The 18,164-nt window shown below is 35.6% G+C and overlaps 1 protein-coding gene across 1 annotated transcript in view; it reads left to right on the forward strand.

Moving 5' to 3' along the window:
- Positions 1–17,490, forward strand: part of Rit2 (Ras-like without CAAX 2) — a 310,909-nt gene extending 293,419 nt beyond the window's left edge. Inside the window, exon 5 of the mRNA XM_013014873.1 lies at positions 17,009–17,490. Within this exon, the coding sequence (XP_012870327.1) occupies positions 17,009–17,236 (228 nt within the window). The 3' untranslated portion in view covers positions 17,237–17,490. The remainder of the gene's footprint in view (positions 1–17,008) is intronic.
- Positions 17,491–18,164: the final 674 nt, after the last annotated feature.

The raw sequence follows: 18,164 nt of genomic DNA on the forward strand, positions 1-18,164 counted from the left end.
GGCTTTTTTCTTTTTGCTTATGTGGTGCTGAGGAATCGAACCCAGGGCCTCAGGCATGCAAGGCAAGCACTCTACCACTGAGCCACCTTCCCAGCCCCATGAGTCCATTTCCTATGGAGCATTGTTACCTCCTCCTTTGCTTTTCCCCTACCATCCCTTTCCTCCCCACTTCTCCAACTCCTCCCTCCCCACCCCCCGCCCCCCATCTCCTGAAGTTGTAGTTTGCTTTCAACATAGTCTTGTACATATCATTGTTACAATGGGTCAACCTGTATCTTTATTTCAGCATTTTCTTATTTCTCTTCCCTTCTCCAAATTATAAAAATGTATATACAAGAAAAATGTTTAAAAATTAGTCTTGTACTTAGAATTATTTCTAATGATATAACACTCAAAAGATCTTATCACACACTTTTGTTTATGAGAAAAATAGAGTCATATAGCATTTTAAAACATCTATGTCTTTCTTAAGGAGTTTACAAAGAAATTTCAAATCCATTAGTCAGGTTATGAGTACAATTCCTATTGATCAATATCACCCCTTCATCGTTCTTCTCATTCCCATCCCTACGCTCAAGTTACAAAGTTCAATTTTTACATTAAAAAAAATCAGTTTTAAGCTGGGCACCGGTGGCTCACACCTGCAATCCACTACTCAGGAGGCTGAGATCTGAGGATCGGAGTTCAAAGGAAAGTCCGTGAGACTCTTATCTCCAATAAACCACTCAGAAATCGGGAAGTAGTGCTGTGACTCAAGTGGTGGTGCCCTACCCTTGAGCTGGATAGCTGAGGGACAGTGCTCAGGCCCAGAGTTCAAGACCTATGAATGACAAAAAAAAAGAAAAAGAAAAAAAATCAGTTTTAAATGATAGTTAGCCAGTCCTTAAAATATGAAGCTGTAGCAACAAGAATTGCCCTCCTATCAAACTTGACAATTTGAATAGTAGCTGAAGGCCATTTCTTAGTAAATTTTATAGTTGCAGGGTCACCAAAAACTATAAAAAATTTACTAAGAAATGACCCTCAGCTACTATGTCTGATAGAGTCTTAGTTGGATTTTATAATCATTGTAAATTTTTAGCTATAATCTTGCTATAGTATTAGGGCCTATGACAGGAAAAACTATAATATTAGGACCAATGACCAGTTCAGTAGCTTCCAGACATAGATTCAGTGTACTTAATGTTGCCATTAGTTTACTTTTTTTTATTGTGAAAATACCATAGAGAGGGGTTAAAATTACATGAGCAAGGTAATGAGTACATTTCTTATCAAGCATTGTTGCCTCCCCCTTTGTTTCCCCTTCCCATCCCTTCCCATCTCCAGCTCCCTCCCCAGGCTCCCCCCACCCCCAGCACAAAAATTGTAAGGTTCATTTTTCCACATAACGACTTGTACATCTCATTGTTGCAATGGGTCCACCTGTATCCCTATTTAAACAATTTGTTTTTTCCCTTCCTCTCCCCAAATTATACCAACATCAAATACAATGAAAACAGGAGGTATACCATGGGGGAGGGACATCAAAGCAACAAAGAAATCATCTTATAAATTAGTTTACTTCTAAGTCTGTGCTTTTATTACATTTGTATTGGCTTTATACATAGTTGTGGCTTTATTCATAGGTAGTGCTTGGCTTTTTAAAAATATTCTTTATTTTTATTGTCAAGGCGAAGTACAGAGGGATACAGTTACATGAGTAAGGTAATAAGTACATTTCTTGTCAAACTTGTTACCCCTTACCTTATTTTTCTCCCAGTTTCCCTCCCCGATCCCTCCCAAGTTGTACAGATCATTTCCAACATAATGTCTTGTGAGTATCTCTCCTTTGTTTCTTTGTCTCACCTTTTTTTTGTTGCCCTTCTCTTCCCTAATTCAGATAAATGGAGATAAAATACCCAGGGTACCAAAATCAAACACAGTGACAAGGGTTAAAACACAGGGGGAAGCTTTTTTTTGTTGAGTCGGGTCGTGGGGCCTGAACTCTGGGCCTGGGCACTGTCACACAGCGCTTCAGCTCAAGGCTAGAGCTCTACCACTTGAGCCACAGCAACACTTCAGGCTTTTTTCTTTTTGCTTATGTGGTGCTGAGGAATCAAACACAGGGCCTCAGGCATGCAAGGCAAGAGCCAACTTCCCAGCTTTTTAATAGTATTTATTCCTATCAAGGAACACTACTGCTTTCCAGAAGTGAAAATTTTCCAAAGAGGCGTCCTGGTAGAGAGATACAATCTGTGAATGGCCAGGCCTGGTTACTTGCAAGGGCTTAGAGACAGTCAGTTCTATAAAATCTATTGAGCTAAGATATGGGAAAGGTTACCTGTCCAAGCAAACACTGTCTTAATACTTCCAAAAGAGGAAGAAAGCTCTCTGGGTAAGCAAAACTGATAGATGTACTTCACTGAAAAAGCTATAAAGCACAATACAACTGATACCAAATTTTTCAAAAATAGTTTATTCACCAAAAAAAAGCAAAAAAAAAAGAGAAAAGAAATATGTTACTTTCTGTTTAGGACACAAGGAATCAATCTGTTGTATACGAGGAATACAACAATCTGTTGCATTCGAGGTTTAAAACTCTCCAAACTCCTGTCATTTCATTTCTTCATTCCGTGTTGTTCTTTAATTAACTCATCTTTGGGAGCCATTCTTAGAAATTTGTTTCCTTTTATTAATTTATTAAAGTAACCTTCATTGAAACCACAACATCATACTTGAGCAAAGAATTTCTGAAGTGTTATCAATTCACCTGTCTCCACTCCACCACCACCCTGCATTTGGTATCCATGGTAAACCCTGAATTTTAAATGTACCCAGAATGCAATTCATTGCAAGGCTTCCTTGAAACCAGCACTTGAGTCTGTGGGCCAGAGTTAGTATTCATGATTATTTACCACCACAATCTTCCTTGGCTGACCCTAGTATCATTCTGACAAACTCATTCAGAAACAGAAATGTGCAAACTCAACTAGATAATCCGTGGAGGGAGGGAGGAGCAGAAAGTTACTTGGGAAATGATCTCAAAAAGACATGGAAACATCACTGCATTTTTATTGTCAGGATATATACACAGACAATAAATTATGCATATACTATTTCTATATACACTCATTTATAAGCCTGTATAACAAGCAAATAAGCAAGTAAAGATTTTTATGTATCTATTTACACCCACATACATAAAAGAATAGCCTTTTCCCTTAGGCTAAGTCTAGAAATCACTGATGTTGAACACTGTGTTCTTTCAGCCTCCCTGCAGACCTTGGACCTTGTATTTTGTTTTTGTCTTCTCAGTCTGTGAGGGCTGACCTTAGCAGAAAGTCAGCTGTCTTAAATATGGCAGGTCATCTATCAATTCCTCCCCAGGCTGTCTGAGTTCCTTTTAATCTTGCTTGTAATTTTCCAGGGGAGGTTTACAAAAGCCACAAACAGAATTTTAATGTTGTAAAATACCTTTGGAGACAGTAAATATTTCCTTTTTCATGAGGACAGGCTGTATGTCAATTGGTCTCCGAGAGGATGAAGACATGTTCCCAGTTAAAGTTTATTGTCCTTAAATGGTTCATGAATTGAGTCATTTGCAATCCTCTTCTACAATGATTCTCTCTACATATAGTTGCAACTTAGGCACCTGGATATATTTCTTGTTATTGAATGATTCTTTTGTTGTAATGTTTATATTATCTTCAAATGGTTGCACAACGGACTTTCAGTTCAATATGTCAGTATATGAGAACAGTATATCTTGATCAATGTCATCCTTTTCACTATTTTCTCTCATCTCTCCCAACTCTACCCATCTTCTGAATGTTAGATTGTTGAAAGATGTTTTGCCTTCTGACACAACCAAAACATTAATTAATATTCTGTAATTGCAGAATATTCACAAAATTAATTTGCAAATGTAGTAATTATCCATTCTAAGAAACAGATACACAATGTAATGGAAAAGTTAATGGATATTTCAAGCCACCATTGAGAAGAAAATATAAGCTCAGGGAAGTTAGTTGATAAAGATCCCTAAATACTAAAGTAATAATGTCTTTCTGAGATAACTAGGTAAATGTATTCTCAACTTTCTCAAATCAGCTAACAAGTAAACATTATAAACTAAATAAGGCTGCATCACAAATTAGTTTGGTAATTGAGCTTTTGTTTTAATTATTTATGCTATCACTTCATAGCTTTTGCAGAGACGGTGCATGCTTAGTGAAATATGAAAGTAGATAGAGTTTTCCAGCAGTACTTTGCACAGATCTGCAGATGAGAGGCTAATCATCAGTGATGCTCTGAATATATTAGTGGATTTAATTTAGTCAACAAATATTTATATTTATTAAATTTCTGCTAGGTCAAATTTTGAGAACAAAAAACGTGAACATGCTAGATTCAATCCTCAGCAAGTATTATTATGGTGTAAAGGACTTGGCCAAGCCTATGGTAGCTAGAAATATTTATTAAAGTAGGGAGCTAGTGTTTCACTTCAAACATAAAGGAGGTTTGACCTTGAAGGGATTAGGCTCATTCTTGACTGATGTTTCAGAAAGAGGTAATGATTCAATCTGCAAGGAGAAAGTGCTTCTATCAGGATTGAGTGTTAAGTACCGAGTACTGGGAGTGAGTGAATGTTGGTTCTACTCCTGGAAAAAGGATGCAAAAATAATGATTCAAGAGGAAGAAAAAAGCAGGCATGGAGAGAGAGAAAAATACATAACCAGTGTGAGAAATTGCTGCTGCTGGTGGTGGTAGCAGTATCCTTACATAGCTGTGATTGTTTTTATATAAAGGGATTGTGGTTGTAGCATTTGTCACATTCAGTAAAATAGACCCAAAGGAGTGTTCCACAATTCTGAGGATAATTCTGAGGATAGATATGGTAATGGAGTCAACTGTGTTGGAATATCTGATAATACAGTGCTCCCCATTGCCTATTCCAGTGTTCATAAAGACAAAGTCAGACTTCTAACTCATATCAAGAGGCATGATTTATGAGTTGAGGCAAGTTAGTTACAGGCATTAAATGAATAAACAAAAAGTTTCAAATAATGTTACAGTCATATACAGCCCACAAAAGGCTTTCTGTTTATTGCATTAGTCTTGTGTCCTGCTAGTCTCATTTTAAGATGAGGATATTGAGTCTCAGAGAGACTAACTCAATTAAAGTCGTTCCATGAATAAATGGAAGAGCTTGGAATAAAATTCAATCCATTTGATTTCAGAAATCATTCACTTAAATGGGATGTTTTTCCTGTTTCGTACCTCCATGAATCCTGCTGCTTTGACTAACACCATTGATGTTCTTCACTACTTTTGCAGAGGGTACAGCACAGATAATGTCTGTGAGCTGACAAGCCACTGCACCGATAGTGTTGTTTGCCAGGTGCTCTGACATGACCAGAATCTGGAAGTGAGAACAGGTGTCACCGACTTGGAGATGCAGTCTCAGGCTACTGCTTCTTAACAGACTTGTCAAGATTACCTTCCCTCCGCGGGCTTGCCTTGTGCCCAGCCACTGAGGCAGGTCATTTTGTTCACCTGGGGATTGATTGGGCTTAGAAAGCAACAAATAGAGGGAATTTCTAAGGCCACAGAGGGGTCGCTGTATCAGTTACAAGCTGTCATCTGTGCAGCCACTTGAATCTACACATATCTTCCTAATCTAAAGGGATGGAAACTGGCAGATAAACATTTTATTATAAAAGAAATTTAAAGGCTACACATTTAAGAACAAGAATTAGATTACAGTGAAAACTCCAGCTCTAGATACATGAAGTTGTCAGCTGCTCTCAAACCAAAGAGAAAGGCAGCATTCTCTGATCATTGTAATTCCCATCCCAGTGAAAGCCATATTGCAGGAGGAGCTGTCCTTTCTGAATCTTCTCTTCTAATTACTCTTCTCCCAGTGTGATTTTCCATGTACCATCTCTTCAGCCTTGCTGTCTTTGTGTAAAGTGGCAAGAAAAGCAGCCTGGGCAGAAGTGCCAATTCCAATACTGGAGAACATTTTGCCAATGACTAAATCTATGGAATTGATTAACAGCACCTAAGACCGAAATGTCAATTAAGCACAGCAACAATGAAAGTCAAGAACAGAATCGTGGGCACATAAATTTAAGAATGAGTCATGCGGAAGATATTGGGATAATTAGACAGGATATCTAGAGAGAAGAATCAGAAAGAGATCAGAAAATCAAGAAAGGAAGTCACCAATTTAAAGAAGATGTTTTTAAAGTAATCCATTTGTCAAATATTGTAAATAGTAAAAGATCATTGGAAGCATCTCATGGGAATGTCATTGAGCGTGGTATTTATACCTTTGCAGGATGCATTAGGAGAATAAGGAAGGACAGAATACAGATTGTGAATACTGATGTGTAAATCTGAAGTGATTGAGACGAACCAGTGAATAAATTACTGCCTGCCTTGTTTTGAATTTGTGCATCTTTCTCCCACTTTTCTTACCTAGTCTTATTCTTTCTCTTTTTGACCATATACCAGTCTTTTCCTGAATACACTATATTTAATGATGAATGAAATGACAGATATATGAAAATAACTAAAATCAGACACTTAAAAGAAGTGAAACTTGCATTTCTTTCTAATTAGAGAAAAAGGCTATTAGAGAAAAATCTAGGACAGAAGGGCATCCAAGAATGAAGGAGCGGAGGGCTTACCAAAAAGACTTGGAACCTAGATGAGGACATTACACCTAACAGAAATCACCAACCGTTATTTTTTTTCTGAGGCTGGAGAGAGTAAGATAAGATGTCTAATGATGCAGATGGGTTTTTAGGTGCTAGTCAAAGATATTAAAGCTTTTCTTTTTGAATTCTTTTTTCCTTCACTGAGGTGAAGTAAGTGGATGAGGATGTATGCTGCAAATGAAGGTAGGATCTGAGAGAAGTGAAGTTTTGAAGAACTCATGAAAAATCACACGAAAAGGCACTGGCTAATAATAGGTACAATGATTGACAAGAAATTGATGGCTCTGCTAAGATAGAAAACTAAATTTATAGTGGTACCAATAAACTCAGGCACATATATCTTCTAAAACCTGCCCAGATCTCTGTATATATGGTCAGAGAAATAAGGAATACTGGTTGATTTTGTCTTTTGTAAATGATAGAGTTAGAAATCATATAAAACTTATTTAAGTTTATATTTTTAAATGGCATGATTTTTCCAAATATGATCCAAAATAATGCATAGGTTGGTACTGAGTTCAAAGGAACCATGATAAACCCATGAAGCCAATGACTTTTCTTTGTTCTCATTGGTCACCAATGACTCTCCACACTCCATTCAATAAAGGTTCATGAGCAAACTTGCTTTTCCATCTATCTAGAGAATTTGTGGGGGGGATATCCTAAATGGGAAGTGGAGTAATTATTCATTTGAGATGCCTGAAGTTGATTGCATAAACATGTTGGTGGAAATAAACCTAAAAATTTTAAGATTTCAAGTGACATTGAAGCTTTTGAATTTCATTAACTTATAGTTTCCATCACATAATAATTGGCTGGTTCTTTCTTGATCACTATTCTATCTTTGTATTCATTCAGCTATTTACTGAAGAGACACAGAAAAAATTTGTTGAACATAGTTAATACTTAATATTTAATAACATAATTAATATTAATATAATAATTGAGCTCCTATGGAGAATGATAGGTCTTCTGCTTCCTTCGTTTAATATTTTGAAGGGGATGTACACATTATAAAGTTGCTCCTATAACTTCCTTCTATGTTTTCATAAGACATGTTTATTAACATAATAAATTAAAATATTTCTCTTGTTTAAGTAATATTTTTTGCTATTTGGAAAACTTGGTTGTTTATAAGAACTAATTCCCTAATGGTTCAAAAAGAATCACTGTTTTAATCGATGTAAAATATACACTTTTACTTGTTAGTGCAAATATGGGAAGATAGTCTTATGCATATACATGCATATATATGTATACATATATATGCTTACGTATATAAATATATGTGTATGCATTTCTATATGTTTATTATGCATACTGCCTAAGTCTATTGACTTATCATTTTAATAAGCTATTTTAAAAGTAAAGTCTTCAGGAGGAATATTGAAAGTAAAAGCCAGACATTGCTGTTAGCAAAATATTTAGCATTAACCTTCGCTTTCTTAGCTTCATAGCAACTACTGGCTGCCATGGTAACCTCTCCCCCAGCACACCACAGCTTCCAGGATGAAAAGCAAAAGACCTTGGAGACTTCAAATGTCTCTTGTACAAAGCAGTCTAAACCTTTACCCTAGAGCCATTACCATCCTATGTCTCTGAATGACTGGCTACACCATTAAATTTATTATGTCCTGCTTTACTTTGCCATCCAATCAATATCACTCTGATACATCAGGTATTAAAAAAAAGAAAAAAACACATTTATTTTCTTGTTTTGTACACAAGGTAGTAACTAAAAAACTTATGCTTGTCTTTTTAAATTACTTATTTGGGTTTCAAACAAATCTGATGGGCCTAAAGTAAAATTAGGGAGCAAAATTCATTTATTTCTTCTAATGTTTTTCTCCTTATTCATTCTCTCCATAATGTCTTCTGATGGCAATAAATAGCTAAGATGACCCTATGAAAATTCCATTTTCACTTCTGTCTCAAGGCTTTGTCAATTTTTCTCCTTGGCTACTTCGTCTCATCAACTTGGGTAATTGCTATATATTAAGGGTTAGATTAAGCCTCCCTAATGTAAGAAACCAAGAAATACTAAAATGTGGTAAGATAACACACTTGTACATGCATCACAGTACCTTTTCCTGGCTAATGTCATTGAAGAGCTGTTTTTTACTTTTCAGTTGCCCAAATTGCCTAACCATGAGCTCCTTTATTTTTTATAACCCTGTCTGTATTCCTGTATTTCCTAGTTTCCAGTGTTATCATTCTACAAATATTGAATGTTGCTGGGGATGGAGTAGAGTAGAAACAAGACAAAGGAAATCCCTTTACTAAGCTTATTCTATACTGCAGGGAGACAGAAAATAAACCTATTATCTAATTAGTAATTTCCAAGACTAATTAAGTTTCCAAAAATAAATAAGGTAGAGAATGGAATAATTTTGGTGGAGATGTTTGAGAATACTCCTCCCAAACTTGTCTCAGTGGAAGTTAAACTTAAGACAAAACATAAACAAATAATGGAGGGCAGCTGGGTGGGGCACAATCCAAAGAGAGGAGACAGAACATCAAAACATGTACTGGGCATATCAGGAAGTCCTTGGTTGGAATAGAGTGGAAGGAAGGGGGCAGAATGAATTGGAAGCAAACTGGTGCCATATTATATAGAGCCTATGACCATGGTAGGAAGTGGAAAAGCATTTAAAACAGATCAAAATAAACTATAAAAAGTTGAAAATTTCCTCATACCTTCTTGTCAACATGGGGGGGGGGAAGGTAACATTTATTGCTTATGCAAGATGCGAAGAACTATACTAAGTGCTTTCCTTGCACTCTCTTACTGACTTCTGTTTTCAGTTCCATGAGGCAGGATTTTGTACAGGAGAAAAGTGAACCACAAGAAGTCCAAGTATCTCTTCAACTCATTGACAGGAAATGAGCAGACAGAAAGTAAACTCTGATAATCCAATTTTAGAATCTCTACTCTTAGACATGATGACAAGTCTTTGTCACATCACTATGGTAAAAATACGTTTTGAAATAGTTCTTAGATTCTGAAATTGCAGTTTGATGGACTCATTGTAGTAGACTCTGTGGTCACTAGAATACTTATGGGGTGTTATCATCATATCATGAAGACTGCATATTTAATGAGCATTGGTCATTTGTACCTAAGTTCAGTGAAGAGTACAAGAAGAAAATATGATTTCTTCTCAGATGTCTTGAAGTTTCTTTAATGAGATTAAAAACCACCATAGTTGACCATCTGCGTGGCTTTTGCATGCACGGATTCAAATATTGTGTGTCCAAGAGATTTGGAAAATATTAAACTTGTACTGAATATGTTCATTTTCTAGCAATTATTTTATAAACAAATCAGGGTAACAACTATCTGCCTAGTATTTACATATTGCTCATTGTTACAAATAACCTAGAATTGATTTAAAGTATATGGAGGATGTGTATGTGTGTTTTATGCAAATACCAGCCCATTTTACATAAAGAACTTGAACATCCTATGATTTCAGTAGATGCAAGAGCCTTGAAACCAAGTCCCCCATGAACACAGAGAGAAAGTGGTAAATTGTGAACTTTCTCATGAATAGTAAGTTGCAAAGAAAACTTGAGGCCAACAAGATCATCAAAATCTGGGTTGGTCTATGGAGAATTAAAGAAACACAGAAAGTTTTATAGATGAGGAATAATGGTTCCATAAAAGGGTATGCAAATAGAGGCCCTAAGTTATAAATTTCTCAGGTAATGTTAAAAGAACTGTCACTGTGGACTCGTCATCTCTGCTCTCGCTAATCCCTACCCTTCCCAGTTTAAGTACTCATTCAAGTCCAAGACGTTTTAAAATTCTTGCTACCACAGAGAAAAATTAAGGGATGTTGTCTGTGTTTTAGGACAGGACACGGAAAGGAGTCTCCACAGTTAGAAGTTCTTGTTACTGCTGAAGAGACTGATGTGACTTCCCACTTGAGCTTATATTTGTAATCACCCATTGATTAAAGAGAATAGAATAATAAAAAATATAAAAACCTGCACAGTGACTCTTTGAACTCTTAAACTCTTTGTACTGTTAGAAATGAACTTCCTGTGTGGCAAAACTGAAGCTCCCAAGGTGGGACATTGACATGGGACATCTTGCCATTGTTTCCTTTGATCTATATGCTTTTCTCCTATGAAAAGGTTAAGATACATCTAAGCACTAGAGCTTTTGCAGACGACGCCTTAGAAATGTCAATCAATAAATATAACATATGATTATGAAAAAATACAAGCTGAGCATCTAAGTTTGGATGGCTTTGTGTCCAAGATTACACATCAGATGTTTTGATCCCAAATTAACTGGAAAACTTTGATTCCTGAGACCTTGATGATGTGTGCTGTGTAATGAGAATGAAGAGTTCCATGGTTCTGAATGGATGGAATGAAACATGAGGAAACATTAAAATATGTATACAGCACATGACAAAGAGTTCATTCTGTGCTCTAAACCTTTTAATAATGCCCAATGGGTTAGCAAGAAAATACATTTTGTTTACAAACCTTCTCCTGGAAGAATGAGACCATCTTTCTGCCACTGTCTTCAATCCTCAAGGTTGGCAATTTGGCAAAGCACCATCAGAGTTTCCTTTTCTACTATTACGAATTATCAAACTTAATAGGCAACCACCATTACCTCAATTGCCTTTATAATATTTATTTTACTTTATTTATATTGAACTCAGGGAAAATATTTAAAAAGTGGAAAAAAGAAGCCAAGAGGTAGGAATCTTCTGAACTTAACATAAAGGTGGGAGTGGAATTCTAATTGGTTTGTGTTCATGCCACTTCCCAGGAGCAGGTTGGCCTGGTCTGGAATAGACTCTGCATGTATCATCACGCACACACACACACACACACACACACACACACACGACCACCACTACCACCACCACCACACCCCACTATACAGCTGTCTGTGTGCTAATGCATCCTCTGGCAGATGGAAAATGGCATTTCTGGGAGTTGTTGGAATACTACCTGGTGATCAGCCTCTGAGAAAGGTCATATATATTAAAGAGATGGCCCTCCTGGTTATTGAAAATTTCTATTCCATGCATGGAACATTTTTAAATTTTGTTTCCTGCCATTGCCCTGAAAGCCTCCAGGAGGCACCTTAAATCATAAGCTCCTTTGTTTTCAGCTGAGTTATACAAAGAGAATTATGGTTCCTGTAAGAATGGATCTTTACTCCAAAATATATTTATTCCAAAAACATATGTTGCTATTGCTTAATGAAAATTTACATTTGGGACGAATAAAATATGAAATACGATGTGCCAATTCTTATTTAGAAATCATTTAAAAATCTTACATCACAATCTCCAACCATATACATTTGAATTGCCAGCTAGAGAAACTAGAAAGAACTTTTGAGCAATAGAGGTTATCTTAAACCATTCAACCACTGCTTAACCTTTCTTGATATGAAACTAGAAAAAAAGAAAATTTAATTCTGTTCCAACATTGTGTTTCATGTCACATGAGTACCTACTGGTTATTTAATTTGATTTTGTTTGAAATTTGTATAAACATGATCTACTAGAGGAATATGTTGTTTATTGTACTTAAAAAATCTAATATGGAAGCATATTGGAATCAATATGTAAACCATATAATGTGTTTTATAAATATGTAAAACATATGATATGTTTTACAGCTTGCCTCTGAATTTTGTCCGAACAGCATTAATGGGATGAAAGTTCCTAAAAAGATATTCCCCATGAAACTGTTGCTATAGCAACACATTAAGGTCACTCAAATTGGTCACAATTATTAAGTATGAAAAATCCCAAATCTAAAAGATATTGTTTGTTGGACATTTTTTTCTTAAATGCTTGGACTCAAGTTATCTAATGTATTTGTGATATATAAATCTAAGGTCAAACATTCAGATTCCTAAATAAATAAATAAATAAACTAAGATCTTCAGGTCACTGATCTAATATGAATAACTTTTTAAAAGAAAACATAGATAAGATAAAATATTTTACTCTCCTTCTTTGACACAGAAGGCCTATAATTTCTGCATTACTTATGGAAATAATGAGAAGACAGATTTAAATGTACCTCAGGCTGGTGCAAATATGCAGTCATATCATCTAGTAAAGATGATACCTGGATGATTGTGACAAGCCTCTGCATTGAATTGGTTTTAAATGAACAGATATAATTCTCAGCTTAAACAAAGCTTTTGACAATCCCACAGGTTTTAATAAATTATATTTTTCAATTTATCGCTTAGTGCAAGATACGATCTGATTTCGCTACAGTTCCTTTTTTGACTGCTTACTGAGTTGTGTGGTTGGGAAGGTCCTGTGTACCGGCCATATGAGGCTGACAAAATCATTTTGTATATAATGGGACAAACACATAATGCATCTTTTCAGCTGCCTACAGCCATCTGCCTATATTGATAATTTTGAATGGACCCAAATGATGTTGTGAATATCCAAATGGCCATTGGCAGAAAAAAGATTCCCCACTGAGACCATGCTGTGATATTTATTCTATACTGATTAGAATTAGACAAAGAACTATAGAAGTATATATATATATATATATATATATATATATATACACACACACACATTTATGTACTTCTGTATGGATTTATATATATAACTATATTATAAATTTATAACACAAATTTATACTTGCATAAATTACATATTTAATTTATAGAAGCTTATTATATACATATATCAATTGTGCTCATTTCTTTTTCAAATAGACTAGATTTTTACTGACTCATTGCTTATTCTTTCTGGTGCTGAGACCTGTAATAAATAAGTCTTTCACTACAATTTTGGATTTTAGTAATGTCAATTCAGTTAAGCTGAAGCTATGTTTTTTAGTTCATATAGATTTTTAAGTGTAATATTTTTTATAGGTTGACTTTTATTATTATGTAACATTTCTACTATTTCTCCTTACTGCCATTTTTCTGATATTTATGCCAGTTTTCTTTTTTATTTGTCTTCTTTTTGTATAAATTTCCATTCTAACTTCACACTGTACATCTTTACATTTAAGTCATAGAATTACAAACTATTTTTTAAAAATCAGATATGTTTGTCTTTGATTGTGATCATCTTTTTTTCTCATATACACTGCCTCATTGACTTTCTACTTCTCTGTGTCCTGTTACTATTAGGATGTATATTCTTTTAGCCTGAGTCAAAAATACTGAGGTAGCAGCAAACCAACCATTATCCAAACTACTGAATTTGAGCTTGCATTTTGTTCTCCCAGATGCTAGAAAAATATGGACCAATAAAATTTCTTTTTTCAGGACACATGGATAAGGAAGCTCTTTTAGTATGCAAAGGATGGTAGGGGGAAAACAAAAGAGGAGGCAACAATGCTCAATAGGAAATGTACTCATTCTTGCTCATGTAACTGTAACCCCTCTGTACAGCATTTATACAATAAAAAAGTATCAAAAAACCTGGTTAATATAAAAATGGCACCCGAAAAGTGATGTTGCTATAGTTAACTGTAAAATGTGTTTTATTGGCTTCCAGAGGAGGGGAATTCTAACAGATGATTGAAAGATAGAAGACAAATGTCTTGCTGGTGTCTAAACACTTGAAAAGAGTACTATTTGTATCAACTGGAAAATTAAAGAGATTAGTAACTTCAGCCAGTTACTGTGAAAACAGATTATTCATACTGTTAGAAATTTTTTCTTAGCTACATTTCTTTAGCTATTATAAGATAGAAATGAACCTGAAGAAAACATTGGTATGTTTGGCAGCAGAAATGAAAAAGAGAAGAATCTATATATATATTGTGTGTTACAGGTTAAAACATGACAGTTACTCATTTCTGTTTCACAGCCCTGAGTGAAGGTAATCTATTCAGATGAAAGGCCATATCTTTGAAATCAGATAGATCTGATAGATTTTTTTACACTCCAGCTCAGCCACTCACTAGCCATATGACATGCTGGATCAGTTAAGAAAGCAGGTTTCTGCTCTGATTACAAATGATTGCAAAATGTCAACATCCCATAAGCATAGTTTCTTTCTGAGTTATGTGACCATGCAGCACAGGCAGTCAGTGAGCTGTACGTGTGATAGTCCCTGACGTTGTCATGGAGGTCTGAGAGTGTAGTGCAGGGGTTTATGGGAGCCGTTTGGAGCAGGCATGCTAACACCAGCTTCCCATACTGTTCAAATATGTATGGATAATTGATGTTTGCATCTTAGCTAATACTTGATAAACCCTGAGTCATTTGATTGATCATTCTTTCAAATTTTAATTTTTTAAAAAATTTTGTCTATTTGTTCATTTATTACTGTGAAAATAACATACAGAGGGGTTACAGTTACATGGGAAAGATAATGAGTACATTTCTTATCAAGCGTTGTTGCCTCTTCCTTTGTTTCCCCTTCCCATGCACCCCGCCCTCCTACCTGATCTTCCCCCCACCATCCTCCCCACTCCATCAAAGTTGTAAAGTTCATTTTTCCACATAATGACTTGTACATCTCATTGTTGTAATGGGTCCACTTGTATCCATATTTACACAATTTGTTTTTCCCTTCCCTTCCACAAATTATACCAACATCAAATACAGTGAAAGCATGGGTTATACTGTGGGAGAGGGACATACAAAGCAGCAAAGAAATCACCTTATAAATATGTTAGGAACAATCCCATGAAAGAAAAAATACATTTGAATACTTATCTTGGGGTTCATTTCTTCTAATATCAACTTATCTGACCTTTTCTGCTTGACTCAGACATATACTAATTATTTCAAATAAGGGAAACCATGGGACCTATGTTTCTTTGGGCCTGGCTTACTTCACTTAATATATTTTTTTCCAAGTCTTTCCATTTCCTAACAAATGGGGCAATGTCATTCTTTCTGATGGAGGTATAGAATTCCACATTTTCTTGATCCATTCATCTACTGAGAGGCATCTGGGTTGGTTCCATATCTTAGCTATGGGAAATAATGCTGCAATAAACATAGTTATGCTGGTAGCTTTAGTGTGGTCTTGTCTGTGATCATTTGGGTAAAGGCCCAAAAGTGGGATTGCTGGGTCATAGGGGAGCTCTATGTGGAGTCTTTTGAGGAACCTCCATACTGCTTTCCAAAGTGGTTGAACAAGTTTACACTCCCACCAACATTGCAGTAAGGTTCCCTTCTGTCCACATCCCCTCCAGCATCTGTTGTTATTAGCATTCTTGATTATAGCCATTCTAACTGGGGTGAGGTGGTATCTCAATGTTGTTTTGATTTGCATTTCTTTTATGGCTAGAGAGGTTGAGCATTTCTTCAAGTGTCTATTGGCCATCCTTCTTTCCTCTTCAGAGAAGTTTCTCTTTAAGTCTTTAGCCCACTTATTTATTGGGCTATTGTTTCTCTGAAGATTTGTTGTTGGGTGATTTAATTTCTTAAATTCCAGGTATATTTTAGATATGAGACCCTTGTCAGTTGTATGGCTAGTGAAGATCTTCTCCCAATCTATGGGCTTTCTATTGATAATTGCTAGCTATGTTCTTTGTCATGCAGAAGCTCTGTAATTCAAATTTTCTAACATTTCACTGATGGTTTAGGTACCAGGAGCTGTGATGTACTAATGAGATGATAAATGAGGCCACATGTGTGACCTGCTTTTTTTTAGTCACCAAAGATCCATTACAATTTCAAAAACAAAAACAAAAGAAAACAGGGCATTACATGCCACAAGTAGTCATCAAGTTTTAAACCTGTTCCAAAGTGCTCTTCTAGAGAAAGTCTTAGTTGTCAAAACGATGGTGTTTGCTTCAATTTTTCTTTGTTGCAAAATTGTTGTTTTGGCAATGTTTACCTACCACATAGTCATTTGCAAATTCTTAAATGTGTACCTAGCATATTTATACCCCATTTATGGATAATCTCATTGTACCAAACAAAACATTTTTGAGGTTGTTGCTTTTATTTTAGGATACAGATGAGGAAATTGAGAACAAAGGTTAAGAAATGTATTCATGTTGGCAGAACCACGAGGTAGTTAACTTGGCATTTGAAATGAAGTACTATAAAGCCCTACTTTTAACCTCTGTGCTGTTACACCTTTTGAATTTTGAAGCTGATATCTATTCTCATTATATTTTAGTTTTAATAAATTGTCTTGGCACCCATTCTGGTTTCCCATTTGACCTTTGAGTTCAGAAGTTCTAGGATTCTTCCTCAAAGCCAATTTTCACGTTTTATATTTCATGAAACTGTGGCCCATGGGTAGTAGACAACATTTTTTAATCTAAGAGCTTTTCTTTGCTTCTTTTAATATCCCTTATTTTTCCCTTAGGTATCTACAGAAGAAGGCTTGAGTCTTGCTCGAGAATATAACTGTGCTTTTTTTGAGACCTCTGCAGCCCTCAGATTCTGTATCGATGATGCCTTTCATGGCCTAGTGAGGGAGATTCGCAAGAAGGAGTCCATGCCCTCCTTGATGGAAAGGAAACTGAAGAGAAAAGATAGTCTGTGGAAGAAGCTAAAAGGCTCATTGAAGAAAAAGAGAGAAAACATGACATGAAATCCTTGCTTTTGAGTCTCTTCATCTCTCTCAATTATATCACTTGAACAATTCTGGATGTAGCATTCTGCTCTAATGTTCTCTGTCTTTCCTTAAATATCTGCCTATAGGTAAAAGTAATATCTGCATAACTGTACCTCTTAAGATAGTTTTGTTTTGCCTTTAACAGTTGGATGGATTTTGTCAATCAGCCGGATATGCTGTTTCATTTTTATAATATATTGCTAAATAAAATTGACATTCCAATTGCCTCATTTCCCTTTAAAGAGTCTAGCTTCATTTGGTATGCTGTCTGGTTATAAAGGAAATATGCAGAGTTGCAGCCAGAATGATAAAAGGCTCAGGGGATCTGCCTTTGCCTGATAACACTGGTTGTTTGCATTTCAGGAATCTCTGTAAATAATGAAGAAGCTCAGGAAATGATTCAGAACAGGAATCTGCATCTTGGACTTCTCTTACATGCAGAAGTCATGTCATGGTGATTCTCCTTCAATGCTCCAGATTTTGAACATAAAAGAAATTTATTAATAATATGAACCGGGTTTAGGTCATTGAAAAGCCAATATGAAATATTCCCATATTTACAGAGCTCTGTCTCCAAAAGCTTTCACAAAATTACCAGCATGAACTCACTTGGCTGTGACAAAAGGTTCTGTCTCTGTGGTGGGGAGAGATCAGCAACTATGGATTTAGTGGGCTATATACTCACAAAAGAATGCCTTGTCCCCCTTAGTAAGAAGTCATTAACTGCTTCATCTGCATTATTGAAGTCTGGTTGATCCAGAGATCCAGTGTTCTCATATTGCCAAAAATTTGCAATCTCCAACTAGTTAGTCTTTCTTCTTACTTGTTTTACAATAAGTCACTGTGTAAAATGAAATTGTTCACTTACCCTTTGCTTCCATTTTGTAAATTGGTACATTTAAAT

The sequence above is a fragment of the Dipodomys ordii genome, unplaced genomic scaffold (genome assembly GCF_000151885.1).
Source record: "Dipodomys ordii isolate 6190 unplaced genomic scaffold, Dord_2.0 Scaffold25, whole genome shotgun sequence".
NCBI lineage: Eukaryota > Metazoa > Chordata > Mammalia > Rodentia > Heteromyidae > Dipodomys > Dipodomys ordii.